We start from the raw sequence: 19,477 nt of genomic DNA on the forward strand, positions 1-19,477 counted from the left end.
CATCTTATACTTCATATTCCTCAATTCAAAAGAAACCTCCTGACCCGGCACTCAATGGGGCTTCGACAACGTGAATTCTATTCTAGGGAATGTTACGTGAAAAAAACCCCGGATAACTCCAATGTGAAACAAAACCCAGATTAACTGAAAAGAAAAGAAAAAACAAACGATACAAAGAAAACATACGAGATTATATTTGTTTTTTACATGATGTATTCGATAGAATTTGAATTTTCGCAAGGCCAAATAGTGAGGCTATTTACGCGTAAAAAAGCTAGTGATGGACTTTTGCTTGGTTTTTCCAGGAGGAGATGGGTGTTTGGTTGAAGCTTGCGTATCTGTTTTGGGAATTTCTTTAGATTTTTCTTTTTCTTTAACTTCAGGAGTAGGTTCGGGTATTTCTTTTTCTTCACAAGTTTCATACTCTCGTTTCGTAACTAAATGAAATTGAAAGTAAATGGTGGAAACTCAAAGAGGAAAAAGTTTGTAACACCATACCCACAAAGCCATCTTTATCCATGTAAGCCTTGGTCACCAGCTTTCGACTACGTTTAGGATTGTTACTCGGTTCAGTAACGGTAGCGTTCAGAACATCATCGTCATCTTCGGACATCGGAGCAGGCATTTGTGCTGGCATCTCCGGGCTAGAAAGAACAATGTCCTGCTCCTCTTCATCTGATTGCGGTGAAAGAATAATACGACAGGAAATAACGTTTCAGTTAGATTATTGAGGAAGGGTAAGGAACATACCATCACCGCTAGACTCGGAATCCGAAAACTGCTGGATCCTTTTGCGTTGCGTTTTCTCGGAAGTTTTGCTTGCTTGTTTCGCTTTCCTTACGTTTTTTTTTGCTTTAGTTTCGTGAAATTTTACGGGTTTTGCTTCTTCCGATAGTTTGAATCTCTTACTGGTTTTTATGGCGTCTACGTTAATATCTTTATTCTCACTTTCGTCATCACTGGGCTCGCGAACTACCCTTTTGCCGTTCACAGATTTTTTTATTTCCTCAACAGCTTCTTTCTTTTCTTCTTTGACAGGATTAACTCTTCCTATAGCTTGCTGGTTAGCAAAAAATGCTGCAATTGCTGGCTTTCCAACTGGTTTTTTTGCAGGTAACTTGCTAGATGCCTTTTCTTTTGCTTTTAAAGGATCTTGGATTGTTAGGTGGGATTCACTATGTATGCTTGATTTTGAAGAGCTAGCATCCAGGCTTTCTTCCTCTTTCTTCAACATAGCATGTTCAGGCTTTACTGGTTCTACATTTTTTTTTATTTCAGTAGTATTATTGGTGGCCAATTCTGCATGAGGTTTCAATTTTGCTGCAGGGCAGCTAATACCACTTTGGCTACAACACTGCTGAATACTTTTCTTGAATTCAGTAAGGTTGCTATTGTACAGAAGGCTAAGAGTGTCCAACTTTCCTTTCTGAACACTGTAGACATGAAGTGAAATGATTTTATCTAGCTTTAATATTGTTTCTTTGAGATTCGTGTCTTTGACGAGCAGACATCTAATATTTTTGCCAACATATCCAGCCAAGCTATACACAACCTGGTATAGTAAATCCTTCTTTTTCTTTTTCAACTCTTCAACATATCTTTCTAAAACACTAAAATTTTGTTAACATTAGATATTATTGTTAGAAAAAAAATATGTTACGTCTTTGCCAGGTTCACGTGAATCCCGCAGTTTTGGCTCAGAAATTCATAAGTCACCTAAAAAGAGAAATATACACGGATTTTTACCACTAAATACGGCAAAAGGCATGCATGCGACATACTTACTATCTTATTTTCATCGTTGACAAATTGTTCCACATTTTCCAGCAATTTATCTACGTCTGACGGATCTGCCATCTTGTTTGTTATTTTCCCGCCTCAAAAAACCATTATTTACGCTTTATCTCTGGATTGCCATTTTGATTAAATTACACTATAGTCGATTTTAAAAATACGTTATATTTGTCAGAAGAGGATGACAAAAACACATACAAGAATAAAATTTCCTGTTTGAATTGAAAATGTATCACTTTTGTAAACGTTCTAAAAAATGTGGTGAAATAATCTCGAATGTAGAATGTACGCTTCTGCACAAAGATGGCAGCCGGGAAAGCGTATTTGTTTATGAATTTATCATCGGCTACTTAAAGTGATAAAAATATCTGGTAACTTTACTTTAGCAAAATAAGCTAATATCCCAAAGCGAGCAAGGGTTTCTAGTTTCGCCACTGTATATTTTTTAAGCCTTTGGCATTCCCAAAATCTTTGATAGTCAGGTAAGCCAATGTGACCTTCCCCAAAAAAGTTAGAACGTAGAAGTTCGTCGAAAATAAAGCTTTCCACGTTCGTTCACCAGTGTACGATTCGTGTTGTTTATGGATAAACATAATCTGGACGGAGATGAAGCGGTCCGCTCGACAAACGACGATGCTAGCCACTGCAAAAGGTTTGCAGTTCAATTGGGATATTGGACTGACCCTTACTTGCCTCTTCTGGTACGAAGCACTGAAAGGAAAACACCTGAAATAAACCGTGGTTATTTTGCAAGAGTTATAGGCATCACAAATATAATTGAAAAATTTATTAAGGTATCATTGATAGCATCCAATACAAACAGGCATTGCTTACCCTACTATAACATGCACTTCATATGAAGGCTATGGAAGGAAATTGTCAAATTGTAAATTTTGGAGCTGGATTTGACACCCTGTACTGGAAGTTGCTAGATGCTGGTCTATCTGTGAAAAAGTTTGTAGAAATTGATTTTGCAAATGTTACTTCTCGCAAATGCCACTACATTAGGAATAATGACAAGTTGATCCGAGGACTCCATTCTGATGGTATCTATGTTTTTCTTTTCTTTTTCATTTTTCTTCTTTTTTTTTGTTGTTTTTTATTCTTAGATTAACGTGTAAAGAATTAAAAAAAAATTTAATCTTTCTATCAGATGAGGAAATAAGATACAGCACCAGTGAATTGCATTCTGGGGTCTATCATTTGGCTGCGGCTGATCTCCGCAAATTATCCGAAGTAGAGTCCAAGCTTGCGGAGTGTTCAATGGAATACAATGTGCCGACTCTTTTCCTTTTCGAGTGTGTTTTGGTTTATATGCCCATACAATTCAGCCATGCCCTTTTGCAACTTATTGCGGACAAATTCTCTACCACTTTCTGTATCAATTACGAGCAGGTATTCAATGGGAAAGAGAGTACATAGATTTGAAAATCTAAATCCTTCTTTGTTTAGGTCAACATGACTGATAGATTTGGGGATGTCATGCTATCTAATTTGAGATCAAGGGGCTGTTCTCTAGCAGGAGTAGAGGCCTGCGCGTCACTGAAAAGCCAAGAAGACCGGTAGTTAAAATTCAGAATGTTTTGATGTACAGTCAACTAATTTTAATTTTAATTTTAAAGATTTATTCTCAATGGATGGGATGGAGCCCGAGCGTTAGAGATGAATCAAGTCTATCACAGTCTAATATCACCCGTCGAAATTCAAAGGATAGAAAAAATTGAATTTCTTGATGAAAAAGAATTGTTGGATCAGCTTTTTCATCATTACTGCATCTGTGTGGCATGGAAAGATAGTCTCGATTTAAAATTAAACTTGTTGACCATTGATTGATGGTGAGAAAAAGAGAAAAAACGTGTGCTAAAAGCTGTTTAGTTGACAAATGTCATATACCTGCCTATGAAGAGTAAACGAAACATTCAATGACTGATGTTACCAACAATTTCCGCTGTTAACAGGTTTATGTGTTTTTATTCTCTTTCATTTTATCTAGCCATTCATGTTTCCCGATTTTCTATTTTTTATCTAGGGGTGTCAGCAATGTATGAACAACGATAAAACATAAAAGGCCTTGATAATCAGATTATTGCTAAGTCTTTGTCGACAGGAACCCAGGAAGCCTAGGTTGCGCACGCAGGTGCTGTTGTTGTGGGGTTTCTTATGTCCGCTAGTGCGTCGCAATTTATCAGGCAACGCTGTTTTTATATTATATTCTTATTTCTATTCCACCTGAGTGTCGTCTCCTAGTGGGAATCTATCATGGCGTTCCGACATAGATTGACGTGAGGCTCAATCAAAATTTTTCGCTAATTAATTCAAAAGACATGTGCAGGCATTTTTCGCATTAGAACTCATGGTTTGATTTGTAGGACTCGAAGTGCATGTGACGTAACACAGAGTTACAACGTTTTAAGGCATAGCTAGTCTGCTCGCGATAACCTTCACGATCGTGAATAGAAAAATAAAAAGATAAAAGTGAACTTTGACAGTTTTCAGCTGCTTAGTGGGGTGTTGTCGAGAGGCCTACAAAGGACTATAGAAATTTTTCTGTTCCCTGGATGACCTTGCCTCATGCTGGTCAGCAAGCAGTTGGCTCGTCAAACCAGTCAAGAATGTTCTCATCAATGGATCATTACAAAGAGGTAAACCAATCTTGATACTTTGTATGCAAACCATATAGATTGCCAGACCTTGCATGCTGTGAAAATATATATGCATATATATATCTGCTGCTGCCTTATGGCAAACGCTGAAACAGTAGTGGCTGACTTCAATGCGAGTGGCAGGGTAGACATGTTATTATTGTTGTGTTCAATTCTACTGGGTTATTCTATCGCTCTCGACCTACGGGTCACCTGACTAGCAGTCGTACTTTCGTCAATCGGGCGGATGTTCAGCCAACCCGCACAACCTTCCCCTCTCAATCTTAACAAAACCCCTTTTGTGTCACGCGTAAACAAATGGGGAAAAAGGAAGGGAGGGTTTGGGGTGGCATTGTAGTAGGAACAAATCAGGCGGCAGGTGGTCTTCATCACGAACGTGGGAAACACATGAGAAAAAAAAAATCATAAAAGAAGGACTGAACCATTGGATTCCCGAAAACAACAGTGTGGGATTCTTCTCACAAGAGTGCTCCAATAGCTGGGGCAATTTTCTCTCTCTTTGTTTTTCATTTTTAATCACCCGTGTATTATTGTCGAGTTTTTTTTTTTTTTTTTTTTTTTTGCGTTAGCATAAGAATTAAGACGAGAAGAGGACAAAATACTGCCAGTTTTATGTGATGGTTAGATGACGTTTGTGCGGAAGCAAAAATGCGTTTGGTTAAAAAAAAGTCCGTTCATGTTTTGGTTTTTGACTTAATTATATTGCTGATGCCAGTCGCTAGGTGTCCATCCAGCTTCCACCCGTTCCTCTAATTATAGACAATCCAAAAATAAAAACAGAAAAATGAGGACCAGTCATCGTTCGACTGCGAGTATCCCTCAGTAAAATTTGACAGGTATGTTTGTGAGACTTGAGGCCCTAAAGGATTTTGGAATCGTTCAGCGTTAAGATTTTCTCAAACGTGAAATTATATGTTCAGCATGTACAGAGAAAGAAAGAAGAAGGAAAACCAGTTTGAAAGAGCCGCTGGACATTTTAGCCATTATAAAAAGATGTTAAAATGGTCGCGTTTGCCTCTCTGTACGACGCAGAAAAAAGACGACGACAAGGTTCTTCACTCGTCGTCCGTTCCCGATTATTTATCGGGATTTTCAGGTTCGGATTACTAGCCATTTGGTGGCTGAGTTTGGATTTGTAGTCCCGCCGGCTGTCTTGCTGCCTTTTTCTCCTCCTTTTTTGCTTTCTTCGTTTTCTTTCTTCCACTGTGTGGTTACTGCAATCACAATAAAGAGTCGACCACCTGGCGTCTTGGACAGACAGGAGTCAATGCCTCGCTGCTGCTGCTTCTTCTTCTCCTTCTTTTTCTATCCTCCTGGCCTGGCCAGTCGCTTGGATGAATTCCACCCAGTCGGACTTGTTCGAATTCTAGTCGTCCTCGTCTCGGTGTGAAATTGCATCAAGGCTCTCTCGCTACCGCGATATGGTTGTCATGGTAGCGTGATAATAAAGCAAGTTTTTTCTCATTTATTTCCCCCCTGCCCCCTCTATCGTTTGCTCTAATGTCGGCATTGTGATTCGTCCTTACATACCTCGGCAGATTGTCATCGTCGTTTCGTTGTTGTTGTTTGTTCTTCCCGTGACCTGACCGTGTCGAAAGTCAGCTTTTCCGTGATTGTGGTGGGTTGTCGAAGAAGAAGAAGAAGAAAATAGGCACACAGACGAACCGGTTTGTGTATGTTTGTGTGTGTGTGTGTTTTTAAATCGGTCCTTCAGCTTGAAAATGGATTCCCGTCTCATCTATTACGAGGATTACAATCGATCCCGCTCTGAGGTGAGGTTGATTTTTTTTTGTTTGTTTACCTTCCCTCTCCCTCCCCATGCATTGGTTCGTTCTAGATGAATCGGTCCACATTCTTTCGCTTGTGTGATAACGACATTGAAAATTCCGTATTTACGTGAAACGGAGATAAGACGCGAGTACGTCTAGCGACATTATACGGCTTAGATTTTTGTTTTTGTTTGCTTTGGAATGAAGAATGTTCATGTTGACTAAGTGACGATCGGAAAATTAGTTGCTGTTATTCTTCTGTTTATCGTTGATTTTTTTTTTTCACCCCTCTTTTTCCTTTTTTCATTTGCGTTCGAAAATTCGATGAGAACCGCATTGCAGTGGGAAAGGAAACCGGGAGACAGCAGATGGCGTGATATTCGCCGCCAGCCACGGTCGTAAATAATTTGGGTTAGAAGAAGAAAAATGAAGAAGAAGAAACAAAAATAAGGATAGATCGATAAGATCGTAATTTTCGTGTTCCTTTTTTTTTTCATTTTTCGAAACCCGCTTCCAATCAGATTGGACACTTTCCACAATAACGCCGTATAGAGTCATCGTTCCGACATGTTGATCTAATTCTTTTCTTAAAAAAAAAAAACTAAACATTTGTCAGAAAAACGTCTGAAAAGACTAAGAGGTTCTAGCAGACTCGCCGGAACAAATTCGTGTGGAACTCTTAAGATAGAACAGGCGGAAGAAAAAAGAAAAAGAGGAACAAGTGGCGACGACATCTTTGTGGCTGGATAGGTGATGCTAGATTAACAAAAAAATGAACAACTGTTAACGGAATGCATTTCGGTGGAAACTTTTTTTATTTGCGCGGAAACTAGACAGTGAGAATCTTGATGACGTGTCTTTGATTCTGCTAGTTAGAAGTCCTGTTAGAATTTCGTGAAACTCTTGGGTTATGTGATGGCCCATTGGGCACTTTCTGGATTACCTTTTTTTCTCTTCTCCACTTGGTATACCAACCATCTTTCTAATCTGTTTAATGGAGTTTCCCGCAGTGACGCCTCGTTCTTTCCGTTGCGGCACAGATGTTTCACGTTTTATTTTTATCTTTTCTTTTGTCTTATAATTAAATATGTATTTTATTTTTGCGTGTGATATACAGTTCGTTCAACGTAATAACGAGGTTCTCTCCTCCCTCCTCCCTTTTTTTTTTTTTGCAATTTTCCCTCAACGTGAGGATAGGAAATATCTCGGTGTGACCATCTGTCGGTTGTATTATTTTGCGGTTTTTAAATCGAGCGCGCGTCCGCACGATTTCGTGAGTTGGTACGTGTCACCACCTATTGGTCGCGTCTATAACTATGCGTGGATTCGTTTTTCTTTCTTCGTGAATGCTCACCTTCAGGCGTGTTTGCGATTGAGTGAAGAAAACAAAATTTAAATTCGGAAAAATAAAAGGCTAAAATGGGTTGCGTATTCCCTGAATTGATGGCACACGAACGCACTCGCGTCCTTTAATTGGATCGTTTCAACAATGTCGTCGTGCGGGTTCAAAGAGAAGGAAAATGGTTCCGAAATTATGGTTGTCGTGCATTAGACATTTTTTTAGTCTTCTTCTAAATTACAAATGCAAACCATATGCGGAAAAAGTAATACGGGTCGGTCAAGTGACGGCCGAGTTTGTTTGTAATCGAATCACCGTGGACCGTGACACAATTCGTGTTTTTCGGCGAATCGCTGTTTGATTGAGGCTTCCGTGTAGGTTATCATTTTCTTTTTGTTTTCTTCTTGTTTCAGCAATCATTTATCGTCCGATGTTGCGTCCCGAGCCTTGAGTTTATTCCTTTTTTTTTTTTAGTTTTTGTTTTTTTTTTTTTTTAGTTCTTATTGTTTAAATCGGAAGAAAACGGATGTGTAAATATGGGGGCCATTGTTGTAATGTTTTGCTGTTTCCCGGCTGATGGGTGACTCATGGCGGAGATTGACGTCATTCATTTTGCCTTTTTTTTTTTCCTTCGCATGGTATGTCTTGATCGTAACGAAAGAAATTCACTCTATTTTGTATGTCAGAGGGCCTTGCAACCCGTACATCACCAGACGTGAGTCACACACAATTACGCGAGACTGGGAAAATACGCAGTTTGTAACGCTAGACGTACCCATATGGGCATTTAGCCGGATGTTATGGTATTTCCGATGCGCTATCCTGTATCCGGACTGGTCTGCAACAGTGTGTGTTTCTTTCTTGTCTCGAGAATCACACACACACACGATTGGGTTTAGCTATGCGTGTAAGATCATAGGCAGAGAATATGACCATTGAAATGTATTTATAATTTTTTTTTTCTAAAGCGCAAAATGTGAAGGAAAAAAAGAGGAGAGAAAAATGTTTTCTTGGTCTTTTGTGTTTTAGTCCGCCCCTCCAATCCGCCTCAGGTGTGCCGAGTTCAACGCTTTCGAATGGGGCGGGCACCGTTCGCTTCTCCTCCGCCTCTTTCGAGTGGAAACACACGAGAGTTGGATAGGTATTACACCGAATATACCTTGCGCCAAGAAGGATTGCGATCTAACGGGAATCATTTTTTAAAAATTGAACCTCGGGAGTAATGGAGTTGAATATGCGTCGAATTGCTATTGATGTTCCAGTCCCGTTCATTTTATTTGTTTGTTTGGTTTAAAAAATATGTATAGATATATATTTTTTGCAATACGCAAATATCATGCGTTGCATATCACGAAGAGCCAACGGTTCTTATGCCTCTTTATGAGAATCCCTGGAAGAAAAGAAGAAGACGGAAACATGGATTTGTGCAGCAGTCTATGTTTGGCGCTGACCATTTTTTTTTTTTTCCCCTTTATCCTCCACTCTCTCTCTCTCTTCGTTTTCCTTTCTTCTCTCCATCCGGAGAGTTGTGTACGTATACCAGACGGATAGAGAATAAGAAGGAGAGAATAACAGACAACAACATTGAGTGAAGGTGGAGTTGGGAAAAGAGGAGAATGAAAAGGAGAGAGAGAGAGAAAGAGAGAGATGGCTTTTTTTTTTAAATACTACCCCGAGACTAGCAGAGAGAGAACAGAAAAGGCAAACCTTCCACAGTCATTGACCAAGTTGCTGGCAAACCAGCAGCAACAGCAGCAGCAGCTAAAGAGCAAGTTGTTCGGTGTGTGTATGTATACGGTGGTGGCCGCAACTGTGTGTGTGCGTGTGTCGTTTCACCAAACATTCAAGTGAAATTCGCCATGGGCTAAAGGAAAAGGAAGAGAAAAATGAACGCCGACATCTTCGTCTTGTCGTGTTACGCAGTCCTCCACTGTTCAGTGTCTTGTGCAACTGTTTGACATTGCGAAAAAGAGGGAAGAAAACAAAAGAGAGGCTTTCAGTTAGAGTTGTTTTGTTTTTTTTTGGCCTCGGTATTTTTCTTTGAAATCGTATTCTTCGAGTAATCGGAAATTTTTCGTTATAACTCATATTCGTTTGAAGGTAAGCAGGGGCTTGAAAACAAACAAAAAAAAAAGCAAAAGTCAACCGCCTCAAAGGAAAAGAGAGGAATGAAATACGTAGATCTTTGTACGCTTTTGTTGTGTGAGGAAAAAAAAAAAAAAAAGTCAGAAATCTCTCCCCTCCACTAACCGAAAGGTAAAATAAAGGTGTGTTGTGTGTGTGTGTGTGTGTGTGCCTGTTTTGAAAGTCGACCGCTAGGTGCAACCGAATGATTCCCCTTCTCTGTGTTCCTCTTGTGTTTCTGGTTCTAATCTACAGGTGGGTTATTTTCAGGTACCCGACAAAGAACCGAAAAAAAAAAGAGGGTGGGGGGGGGAGAGTGTCTCTTTAACTTCCCCCCGTTTACATATCTCCCCCCATTTGAAATCATTCCAGGAATGTTTAATTAGTTATTCGTCAATTGTTAAGATAATCATAAAATAATAGAAGGGGGGAGAGAGGGGGGGGGGGAAAAAAAGAGAAATGTTTAGTTACATGTCCTAGAAACATGCTTTGAAAAACAATTGACGATCGTGAACTCTCTCGCCGCCCAGTCACGTTGAGTTGTGCAAAAAAAAAAAAGGAAAAAAGAAAGGAAATTAAAATACCAATTTCACCATTTTTCGTCAGACGTAACGATCGGTTAGTATTGAAGGCCGCGATGCGAATCATTGGGAACGCGTGAGATATCTTTACTTCTTCGTTTCTCTTTGAAAGATGTCTAAATTCTTATTTTTAAATGCAGTTTTGCTCGTTTAGCTCTTTGCATCAAATCGTTCAATTTCGCCGAACGAAGACGAGAGAGAAAGAAAGGAAAAGAGAAAATAGTTTCAAGATGAATAAGAAGAAGAAGAAGAAGAAGAACGAGAATTGTGTAACTTTCTATTCTCTCCACTTCTTTTCTCTTTCGTGATGCTTCGCCTTTTAGGTCTGGCGTTCTTCCCGTTTGTTGTTTGGCTTTTCGACCTTGCGCCGTGCCGTTGTCTGGGCGATATCAAGTTGTTGCGCCGTTATTGTTTTTTGTTTTTATTTTTTCCCCCTGTTGGCTGCATAGCACACACATCGTTTACATCCGCTTTCCTGGTTGGAAAGAATTCCAGGAAAACGGAACCAGATTAACAGGGCAAAGAATTGTATCGAAAAACAAAAACAAAAGAAAACTGTGAACAACAAACACACGCACAAAAAAAAAAAAAAAGTGATGGGTAAATAATAGTTTTGTTTGTTTTTTGTTGTTGTCTGAGGATTTGGTCACCTCATTTCTCAGGTGGGTGAAATTATCCAGGGAGAGAATAGTATCGAAACCATACGGGGGTCTCTTCTTTTATTTTTGTGTTATTCATCGTTTTGGCAAAGTCGAAATGTCCCCAGGTGAATTGAGGTCAGTTTGAATCGAAGCGGAAAAAGCATTAAAGATTTCCATTTGATGTTTTTGTGCGTGTGTGTGGATAGCTTATCATTCATGGCCATCACCTTGACAGATGTGTTTCATTTCAAACGTTTGTTAAACGGCCGAAAACACACACGTATCTGTCATCAAGGTCTTTTACCACCTTCCGCCCACCTCTCTCCCCCCACTTGTTGTTTAGTAACTCAGGTAAAGTAGTGCAAGGTTCCCTATAGGATAACTTTCCAGCACGAAAAAGTATTGTATGTAATTTTTTTTTTCTTTTCTATGACATTGTTTTTTTTTTTTTTTGGGTGGGCCCTAAAAGTGCTTGGCCTCTCTTCCTGGGCACCTCAAACATTCGTGAGTCACGAGAGAGAGAGAGAGAGAAAAAAATGGTGTGTGGTGGGAGATTTATTATAATGGCCGTGTGCATTTCTCTCGTTCATTTTGTGCCGTGTGTCTGCACCGTTTCGTTTTGCCTTACAGGCTGTTTGAGTTTTTCCTGTGCATTTCGTTTGTTTTGTTTCTTGAAAGGAGAAGGGAAGAAGAAGGAAATGATGTGTGAGTTGTCACGTCCGTATGCCCCCTTCCCCCTCTCTCGCGCACACATTTGACTAGTCCGTCCGCCGCTGTGCATTTTTCAGCCCCCATTTTCTTCTCTTGTTTCATGTACAAGTGGTCTTGAGTTCGTGTGAACGACTTAACTAAAGAAAAGATCCGTTCGGACACGGCCGGCTGCTGTCGCCACGTCGACGGTCAAACAGCCGAGAAAGAAATTTTTTCCATCATCTGGCCGTGTCTGATCTCCTCGTTTGTTGTGCAACGAGCGGAGCGATCGCTGTGAGCGCTTCATTTTTAATGAGCGGAGGGCCAAGGGAAAACGAGAAGAGCAATCATCCAGCAAAAAGAAAAAAAAAATAGGCAACAAAACAACGGAAATTAAACACACACACACACAACGCGCACGACGAATTCTTCTATTTTTACCTTTTTTTTTTACTTCGTGAAAGATCAATCGACTGAATCAAATCCCCCCTAAAAAAAAAGGATCATCAATTGCATTCCTCTCTTTTTTTTTATTAAATCGGCCGGGGGACTAACGTATTTTCCCATTCATCAATTTGAATATTGTCAAATTTTCCTTTTGTTTTATGTTTAAAAAATCCTCAACATCAACAACAACAACAACAAAAAGAATCTTGTATGGAATCATCGCCGTGAGACATGGGCATCATTGGCGAAATGAAACGCGACAAATCGTTGGGAAGCAGTAGCAGCAGCACGACGAGCAGCGGAAATCGTAGCGGCAGTAGCCTGTTGGGCGACCGGCCTCGTCCGCTGTCCGCTTTCTGGGGCGGATTGGGATCGAAGTCGTCGTCGTCTCCGAAATCGGAGCCGGTCGTGCCCAAAGGCTACAAATTGAAGCACTCGTATGGCGGATCGACGGGTCACTTGGATGCGTACGCAGGTGGATTGAGCGGCGGGATGAGGCCAGCCGTTTCGATGCCGGTCGTGGCCGGTGCCCACCTTCCGGTGGCTTCGCCCAGCAGTCGCAATAACGCCAGCAACGCTGTTAGTGGGTCGAACAATATCAACAGCAGTAGCAAACATCGGCATCAGCAACATCGCAACAGTCTTCCGCCGGCCTTGATCCAACATCCTTCATTACAGCAACGATCCAATCAACAGCGTCCACCGTCGCGTGCAATCAGCACGACTACCATCAACAGCGGCTTAACGTCCCGGATGGTAAAAAACAAAAAAAAAACCAACACACAAATCAAAACAAACAAAATAAAAGGTGTGGGGGGTTAAAAATAGAGGAGAACAGAAAGAGTTATTGCCGGTGTGTGCCAATTTCAAACGAGCAGAAATTGTTGACGACCAGTCCGTGAATGTCACCTGACGAATTGTCGTGTTTTTTGTTTTAGTTTTCTTTTTTTGGTTTTTTTTTTCGAAAGAAAAAAGAGAAAAGGTTAGGGTTTAACGTTTCATGGGCGTAATGATTATTAGTCTAATGTTTGTTTTTATTTATTTATTCTTTTGTCACATTTGATCCGGTTGCAAGTCGTTTGATTAGAATCCTGATATGTTTGTTTTTTGTTGGCTTTTTCACGAGTTTTTTCTTTTTAAGTACAACTTCAACGGCTACCGCTTAAAAAAATGTGTTTTCTCCCCTACGGGCGACCTTTTTGGACGTTGGTCAGAAGAGTTATAACCGTGTTTTCACCGTTAGTTTTTTTTTCTTTTTTGCCAGAATAACAAAACAACACAAGTGTGTCAAATATTTTTGGTACTCGATTATCATGTGGCCTTAGCCATAAAAAGCCATCCCGTTATGACGTCACGATCTTTCTCTCTCTCTTTTATTGTCTGTCTGAATTTTAGGAAATGTGTGAACGATTGAGAGTTTATTCAAATGACCTAAACAAAACAAAACAAAAAAAACATGCTTAATATTTCGTGTTGTTATTCTAATATCTAGAAAGTGGATCCTGAATTGATCTTCACGAAACAGGAGCGCATCGGCAAGGGCTCGTTCGGCGAAGTGTTTAAAGGCATCGACAACCGGACGCAGCAGATTGTGGCTATTAAAATCATCGACCTGGAGGAAGCCGAAGATGAAATCGAAGACATTCAACAAGAGATCATGGTGTTGTCGCAGTGCGACAGCCCTTACGTCACTCGTTATTACGGATCCTACCTCAAAGTAAAAAGGAATATTCAATTTGATTTGCCCCCTCATCATTTTGTTGTTGCCGTTTTCAAAATAAATTTAAAAAAAAATCAAAAATCTGATTTGTTTTCCCCCGTAGGAGACGAAACTGTGGATCATTATGGAGTACCTGGGCGGCGGTTCGGCCCTCGACCTGATGAAGGCCGGCAATTTCGACGAAATGCAAATCGCCATCATCCTCCGCGAAGTGCTCAAGGGCTTGGAGTACCTTCACTCCGAACGCAAACTCCATCGCGACATTAAAGGTAAAAGAAAACAAACAACAACAACAAACAAAAAATCCTCTTTTCTTGTTTCCATCCCATTCCGAGAAGAAGAACAAGGAAAGAAAGAAAAAAAAAAATAAATTATGACCTTGGCCACTGGCCATTTCGGATTTTGTTTTTCTTTCTTCTTTACGTCATCATCATCATTAGTATTATTATTATTTTTCTTTATCCTCCCCGTTTTCTCTTTCAATCACCACCAGCTGCCAACGTGTTGCTCAGCGAACAAGGCGACGTCAAATTGGCTGATTTCGGCGTTGCCGGCCAGCTCACGAACACGACCAGCAAGCGCAACACCTTTGTGGGCACGCCCTTCTGGATGGCACCCGAAGTCATCAAGCAATCAGCCTACGATTCAAAAGTAAGGCGACAATGCGATGGGGCGATATAATTTTCGTTTCTACCCTCAAGTGACACATAAACGGAATGAACTAGTTTTATCCAGTTGCCTGAACATGTGTGTCGTTTATCGAATTAAATTATCACACATTTTTGCGTGTGTTTTTTTTTTTTTTTGTGTGTTTCTACAAATAGGCGGACATATGGTCATTGGGAATTACGGCTATTGAACTTGCCAAAGGGGAGCCACCCAATTCTGACTTGCACCCGATGCGCGTCCTCTTCCTCATCCCCAAGAATAATCCGCCTCAATTGACAGGCAATTACTCGAAGCAATTTAAAGAGTTTGTCGAAGCTTGTCTCAACAAAGATCCCGAAAATGTAAGTCATCACAGCTACACGTCAGCAAACAAAGAAAGGCTTGTTTTTCCTTTTCAAATTCAATAATGTTTTTCTTTGTTTTTTTTTGTTTTGTTTTGATTGTTTGTTGCTATGCGATTGATTGGTGTAAACAGAGGCCAACGGCCAAGGAGCTGCTGAAAACGCCTTTCATCCGCAAGGCCAAAAAGAATCCCTACTTGATCGACCTGATTGACCGCTTCAAAAAATGGCGGATGGTGCACAGTGGCGACAGTGGCACCGATTCCGACAATTCAGACTCGTATAAAAACTTGTTTCTTGTACTTCTCTTTGCTTTCTTAAGTGTGTTGTACGTTACACACCATACAAAAAAAAGAGTCTTCTACAAAATCGTTACATTATTCAAAAATGTTTTTTTTTTTTTTTTCCTTTTTTTTTGTTGTTGTTGTTGCTGCATGTTTTTTTTTTTTTTTTTTTCCTTAAATTTCTTTATGAAACACATAATTAGGGAGGGCTCTCATACGGACAACGACGCCAGCGATCCTTGGATCAACACGGTCACCAGTATCGAGTCGATCGTGGCTCGCAGTGGCTATCCATCCGACTGGAGTGACAATGAAAAAGGAGGCGATAACAAGGAGTCTACCACTAAAGTGTCATCGTCGTCGTCTCTGGAGCAGCAGTCACGTTCCCCGCCATCGTCGACGACGGTCAAGAGTCCGATGAACGGGAATTCAGTGACGGTTGTTGCAGCTGCCTCCGTCGCCACCACTGCCACCACCACCACCAATTCCTCCTCGGGCGATCGGAACCTGTCTCGATCTGATGCCGAATTATCTAAATCGCCGCCCAAAGAGCTGTCGTTGAGTCCTAGCAAACATCAGCAGCAACAAGCAGACCAGAATAATAAAAGGTTACAGGCGAGTCCTTCAAGGGCTGGCGACGTCGGTATTCGGAGATTCGATGAGCCGGAGCGAGACCGAGACAGCAGAGAAAGAGATAGCCGCCCTGAGCATCACCACCAGCAACAGCGAAGCCGCAGCGACAAACAACAGGCTCCGCCTCCACCCGTGAAGGATCTCAACCGGCGTAACAACGACGAACCGGACACAAGCAAACCTCACAGATCCTCGCAGCAGCAGCAGCAGCAGCATCAGAACAATTCGCGGCCAAAGAGTGCCATACCTACCGTCATATCACCCCTCCTCGTTGACGTAAATAAGACTGAAACAATCAATTCATCGATGAAAAAGTGATCATAATTTCTTTGGAATTGTTCTCTCATTTAAATAGCTATCGAAGAGGTATCGTGGCGGCACTGGTAGCAACGGTAAAAGCCCACTGGATGAACTGCTGCATGCCTTTGAAATGGCGGAGCGATCGAGTCCCGGCGTCACAGAGCTCTTTGTCAGAGATTTGTTGGCTAAGATGGTGCCCAACATGACCGAGTCTCGCGTCAGAACTGTCGTCGATCGAATGATTAGGTACACACCAATTTCGATAGAGACTTATCACCGTAGATTTTGAACGTTTCTAAATGTCTTGAACATTTTCTGTTTGAACAATCGTCGTCGTGCAGAGATTCATCCTAAAGAAGTAGTAATGGGTGACATGACCTGATAGCAGATCGTACTTACCGAGCAAGAAATGTTTTGTTTTGTCGAACCCGATAGCGACGCCATCATCACCAAAACCACGGGCAACGTTCTCTCCTCCTCCTGTCTTTGTTTTACGATGTAATGAAACAAGACGAAGAAAGAAAGAAAGAAAAGAAAAGAAGAATAGCTGATATAACTATTGTTAATCATTTCCCTCCCTCCCCTCCCCACTCCCCATTCCTCCCTTTACTCTCCCTATAGCTCCTGTTATTACATCCGGAGTAGGTTCCTTCCGGTCAACCAGCTCCCAGAAAGAGAGATCGAGTATGTGTGTGTATGTACGTGTGTGCCGTAGAGAGAAATTATGGGGAAAAGGAGAGGGACTTATTATTATTATTTTTTTTAAATCTACAAAATCAATTTATAATTAATAAAAATAAGGAAGAAGAGTCCTAGTGTGATTGTGTTATATACATTGTGGACCTCCCCTCCCCCAATCTCCCATTTTTTTTTAATGGTTAATATTAAAAATTGTTTTTAATGGGATGCAAACGGAAAAGTCACAAAACTAAGAAAGAAAAAAACAAAATGGTAGACGTGCATTTTCTGCTGCTACCAGGAAGTCTTTGGGATGGAAACGAATAAGATTTTTGAGCCAGGTTTATACAGTTGAAAAATCAGAGTCTTTATTAGTGTGTGTTGTAAGAACCTTGTTACGAGTCCTTTTGATTCTTCCAACATGTTTACTGAAAACAAAAAAAACTTCAAAATTCCGTTCAGATCCCTCCCAAGCTCCATTTCTGTTTCGTGGTTTTTTTAGTTTCGCTCGCCTCTACATTTGTGTTTGTGTAATATCTTAGGATTTTTTTGTACAGACCTTTCTCCCCTTTACCCATTTTTTTTTTTGCAAATAGAAAGGAGCAAAAGGAAAATTTAAAGAAAATGCAGTGAAAGTTTTTTTTTTTTCATACCACACACTTCCCTCCTCCTCTCCCATCCATAAAATGATTTAAACTAATACAAAATTTCAACAACTCCAAAAATATACACTGAATGTTTCAGTTCTATTTTCTTTTTTCTTTCAAAGATGCAAAAGTTACCAAAAGAAAACAGTTGATGCAGGATGAGTGGCAAGGTTTTCTTGCTTTTAATCTTTCTCTCCCCCCCCCTCCCCTTTCTTTGATGGTTGAATGAATTGGATGCATTTACATCTTTTCGGGTTTCAATTAACGGACTCCCATCGAAGACTGACTTTCGCTCAATTTTTCTAATTTCTCAAAGTGTTTCCGAGCATTTTTCATGTTCATCAGTGTTGCGGCAGAGGCTAACATAAATAAGGATAAATTAGTTTTCAAATTTCTAAAAAAAAAACCTTGCAAAAAACCAAACTCACGAATGGTCGAGTCGGACGTTACGACCATGACGTAAGTATTCGATGTGAAGACATCGATGAAAGCTGCGAAATTGGAATTTCTCACTTCCATGGACTGAAATTGGGCCTGCAGTTTACTATTGAAATAAAAATGATACGAATGTGAACTTTCCAAACGCGATAATAAATAACTAACGAAATAGTCACCTGCAGCTCAATTTGAATTGCTTGATAATATTCGACACCTTCTCGAATCGATGAGGATCTCTGTGTGGACGGCGTTCTGTATGCGATATCACAAGAAAAGTTGCTCGCTCGAATAGTAATACTTCATCCGCATCGATGATATCAGCAAAATTTGTCAGACTACATTCGAGTTCTTTGACATTCGGGATTAACATGTAGACGATAGATGACCATGCCTGTCAAGCATAAAAGGCAATGCTAGTAACTGGAACATTGCCAGGGGAATAATGAAATACTTTGTAGAGCGTCTCATCCCAAATTGATGTCCGGAAGCAGGTGCAATCGAGAGGTTTCGATAGACGCTGGAGGTTTTCTTCACGCTCACGAAATATCTATTCAATAAAATAAATGGTATCATTCTAGACTTTGGATTGATTTATTGGGCAATACCAAATCCCGTTGATCCTCCTGGACTAAATCCATTTTATGGATGAGACAAAATATCTTGGCTTCAGGGGAATTTTGGAGAATGGCTTCTAGACAGCTTTGGTAATAGTGCATGTCCTTCTCAAGTTCTCGTGATTCAACATCAAAAACATAGATGAGGACTTCAACATTCCGGAAAATGTTATCTCTCTGGCTGGCAAAATAGTTCTCCATGAATGCCTCTTGGCCTCCGCAATCCCACAGATTGAGGACTAGGTTGCCCAGGAAACGGACATGAGAATGTTCCACATCAACTACAAATAGAGATGTTTCATCAGTCCTTGCAATCACAGTGAGGCAATTTTCACACCACAACTTACTTGTAGCACCAAGTCTTCTAGTGTCTCTGGCAATATAATTGGCAAATATGATGGACCTCATGCTGGTTTTCCCAGAACCACTTTTACCCATTAAAAGTACCTACATCAAAATAAAATTAATGCATTACCTATTCCTTGTATGAGTCACACTCAAGTGGGCGTGAATTTGTGTTAACTAACACCATGCCGACAGATTACCAATCCATTCCTCGGATCTCGATATTAATTCAGTCAAAAATTTCCTCACCTTTTTTTTCATTTTGATAATGCTTTTTTAACGAAATTTCTTCAAGAATAAATCAATCTCCGTCCTCCAACTCCAAGTCAGAAAATTGAAAGACGATGGAGTCGTCTGCTGACAATAAACAAAACAGGAAAAGAAGAGCGGGTCAAACTGAACCGCCCCCTCTTCTCGACACAAGACAATCGAGAATTCGAGATTCTATGCGCGATATCGAACAACTCGAGACATCCGTAAACTGAGAATCAACAACTTTTAAACGGAGGACCACAGATCAAATTTATTATGCCGTATTAGGCGTGGGCGACCCATTGTACATATATAAATACAGTCGATAATGACGATGTGAACGAATTAGATAAACCAAAATTTTTTTTTTTCGACCGAAGTTCGTCACGACTCACGACTTCAACGTTAAATTCACGTGGCGGCCACAGCTCCGAGCATATGTTAGGTCAGTTGTGTTTTCCACTGGTAAACCCGATCTTGCAATAGGAGATCCCGGTTCGGCTGGACT

The 19,477-nt window shown here is 40.5% G+C and overlaps 4 protein-coding genes across 7 annotated transcripts; 2 read left to right on the forward strand and 2 right to left on the reverse strand.

Moving 5' to 3' along the window:
• Positions 1–195: 195 nt before the first annotated feature.
• Positions 196–2,012, reverse strand: LOC116932025 (DNA polymerase delta subunit 3). The gene is made up of 5 exons (XM_032939728.2): positions 1,786–2,012; positions 1,661–1,716; positions 751–1,610; positions 499–675; positions 196–437 (listed from the first exon to the last, which is right to left on the reverse strand). The coding sequence occupies exons 1-5, from the start codon at positions 1,855–1,857 to the stop codon at positions 256–258; spliced, it is 1,347 nt and encodes a 448-aa protein (XP_032795619.2). The 5' UTR covers positions 1,858–2,012; the 3' UTR covers positions 196–255.
• Positions 2,013–2,101: 89 nt separating this feature from the next.
• LOC116932027 (leucine carboxyl methyltransferase 1) lies at positions 2,102–3,736 on the forward strand. Its single transcript, XM_032939732.2, has 6 exons — positions 2,102–2,276; positions 2,357–2,588; positions 2,657–2,840; positions 2,948–3,189; positions 3,247–3,356; positions 3,417–3,736. The coding sequence occupies exons 2-6, from the start codon at positions 2,376–2,378 to the stop codon at positions 3,625–3,627; spliced, it is 960 nt and encodes a 319-aa protein (XP_032795623.2). The 5' UTR covers positions 2,102–2,276; positions 2,357–2,375; the 3' UTR covers positions 3,628–3,736.
• A 268-nt stretch (positions 3,737–4,004) lies between these two features.
• On the forward strand, positions 4,005–17,416 carry LOC116932023 (serine/threonine-protein kinase 24). 4 transcript variants are annotated; one of them, XM_045179849.1, is made up of 10 exons: positions 4,005–4,436; positions 12,251–12,804; positions 13,541–13,765; positions 13,872–14,037; positions 14,262–14,419; positions 14,593–14,778; positions 14,913–15,058; positions 15,266–15,971; positions 16,051–16,241; positions 16,337–17,416. In XM_045179849.1, exons 2-10 carry the CDS (start codon positions 12,280–12,282, stop codon positions 16,347–16,349), a joined length of 2,316 nt encoding a protein of 771 aa, XP_045035784.1. In that variant the 5' UTR covers positions 4,005–4,436; positions 12,251–12,279; the 3' UTR covers positions 16,350–17,416. The 4 variants fall into 4 exon arrangements, with proteins under 4 accessions (XP_045035784.1, XP_045035785.1, XP_045035787.1 ...); XM_045179848.1 differs by lacking the exon at positions 4,005–4,436 and adding an exon at positions 9,268–9,665; XM_045179850.1 differs by lacking the exon at positions 12,251–12,804 and having other exon boundaries at positions 4,011–4,436.
• LOC116932028 (ras-related GTP-binding protein A) lies at positions 17,401–19,350 on the reverse strand. Its single transcript, XM_032939733.2, has 7 exons — positions 18,967–19,350; positions 18,720–18,819; positions 18,364–18,653; positions 18,210–18,305; positions 17,935–18,149; positions 17,749–17,864; positions 17,401–17,679 (listed from the first exon to the last, which is right to left on the reverse strand). Exons 1-7 carry the CDS (start codon positions 18,976–18,978, stop codon positions 17,582–17,584), a joined length of 927 nt encoding a protein of 308 aa, XP_032795624.1. The 5' UTR covers positions 18,979–19,350; the 3' UTR covers positions 17,401–17,581.
• Between the last annotated feature and the right edge of the window lie 127 nt (positions 19,351–19,477).

This window comes from Daphnia magna, linkage group LG10 (assembly GCF_020631705.1).
Source record: "Daphnia magna isolate NIES linkage group LG10, ASM2063170v1.1, whole genome shotgun sequence".
Classification (NCBI taxonomy): Eukaryota; Metazoa; Arthropoda; class Branchiopoda; order Diplostraca; family Daphniidae; genus Daphnia; species Daphnia magna.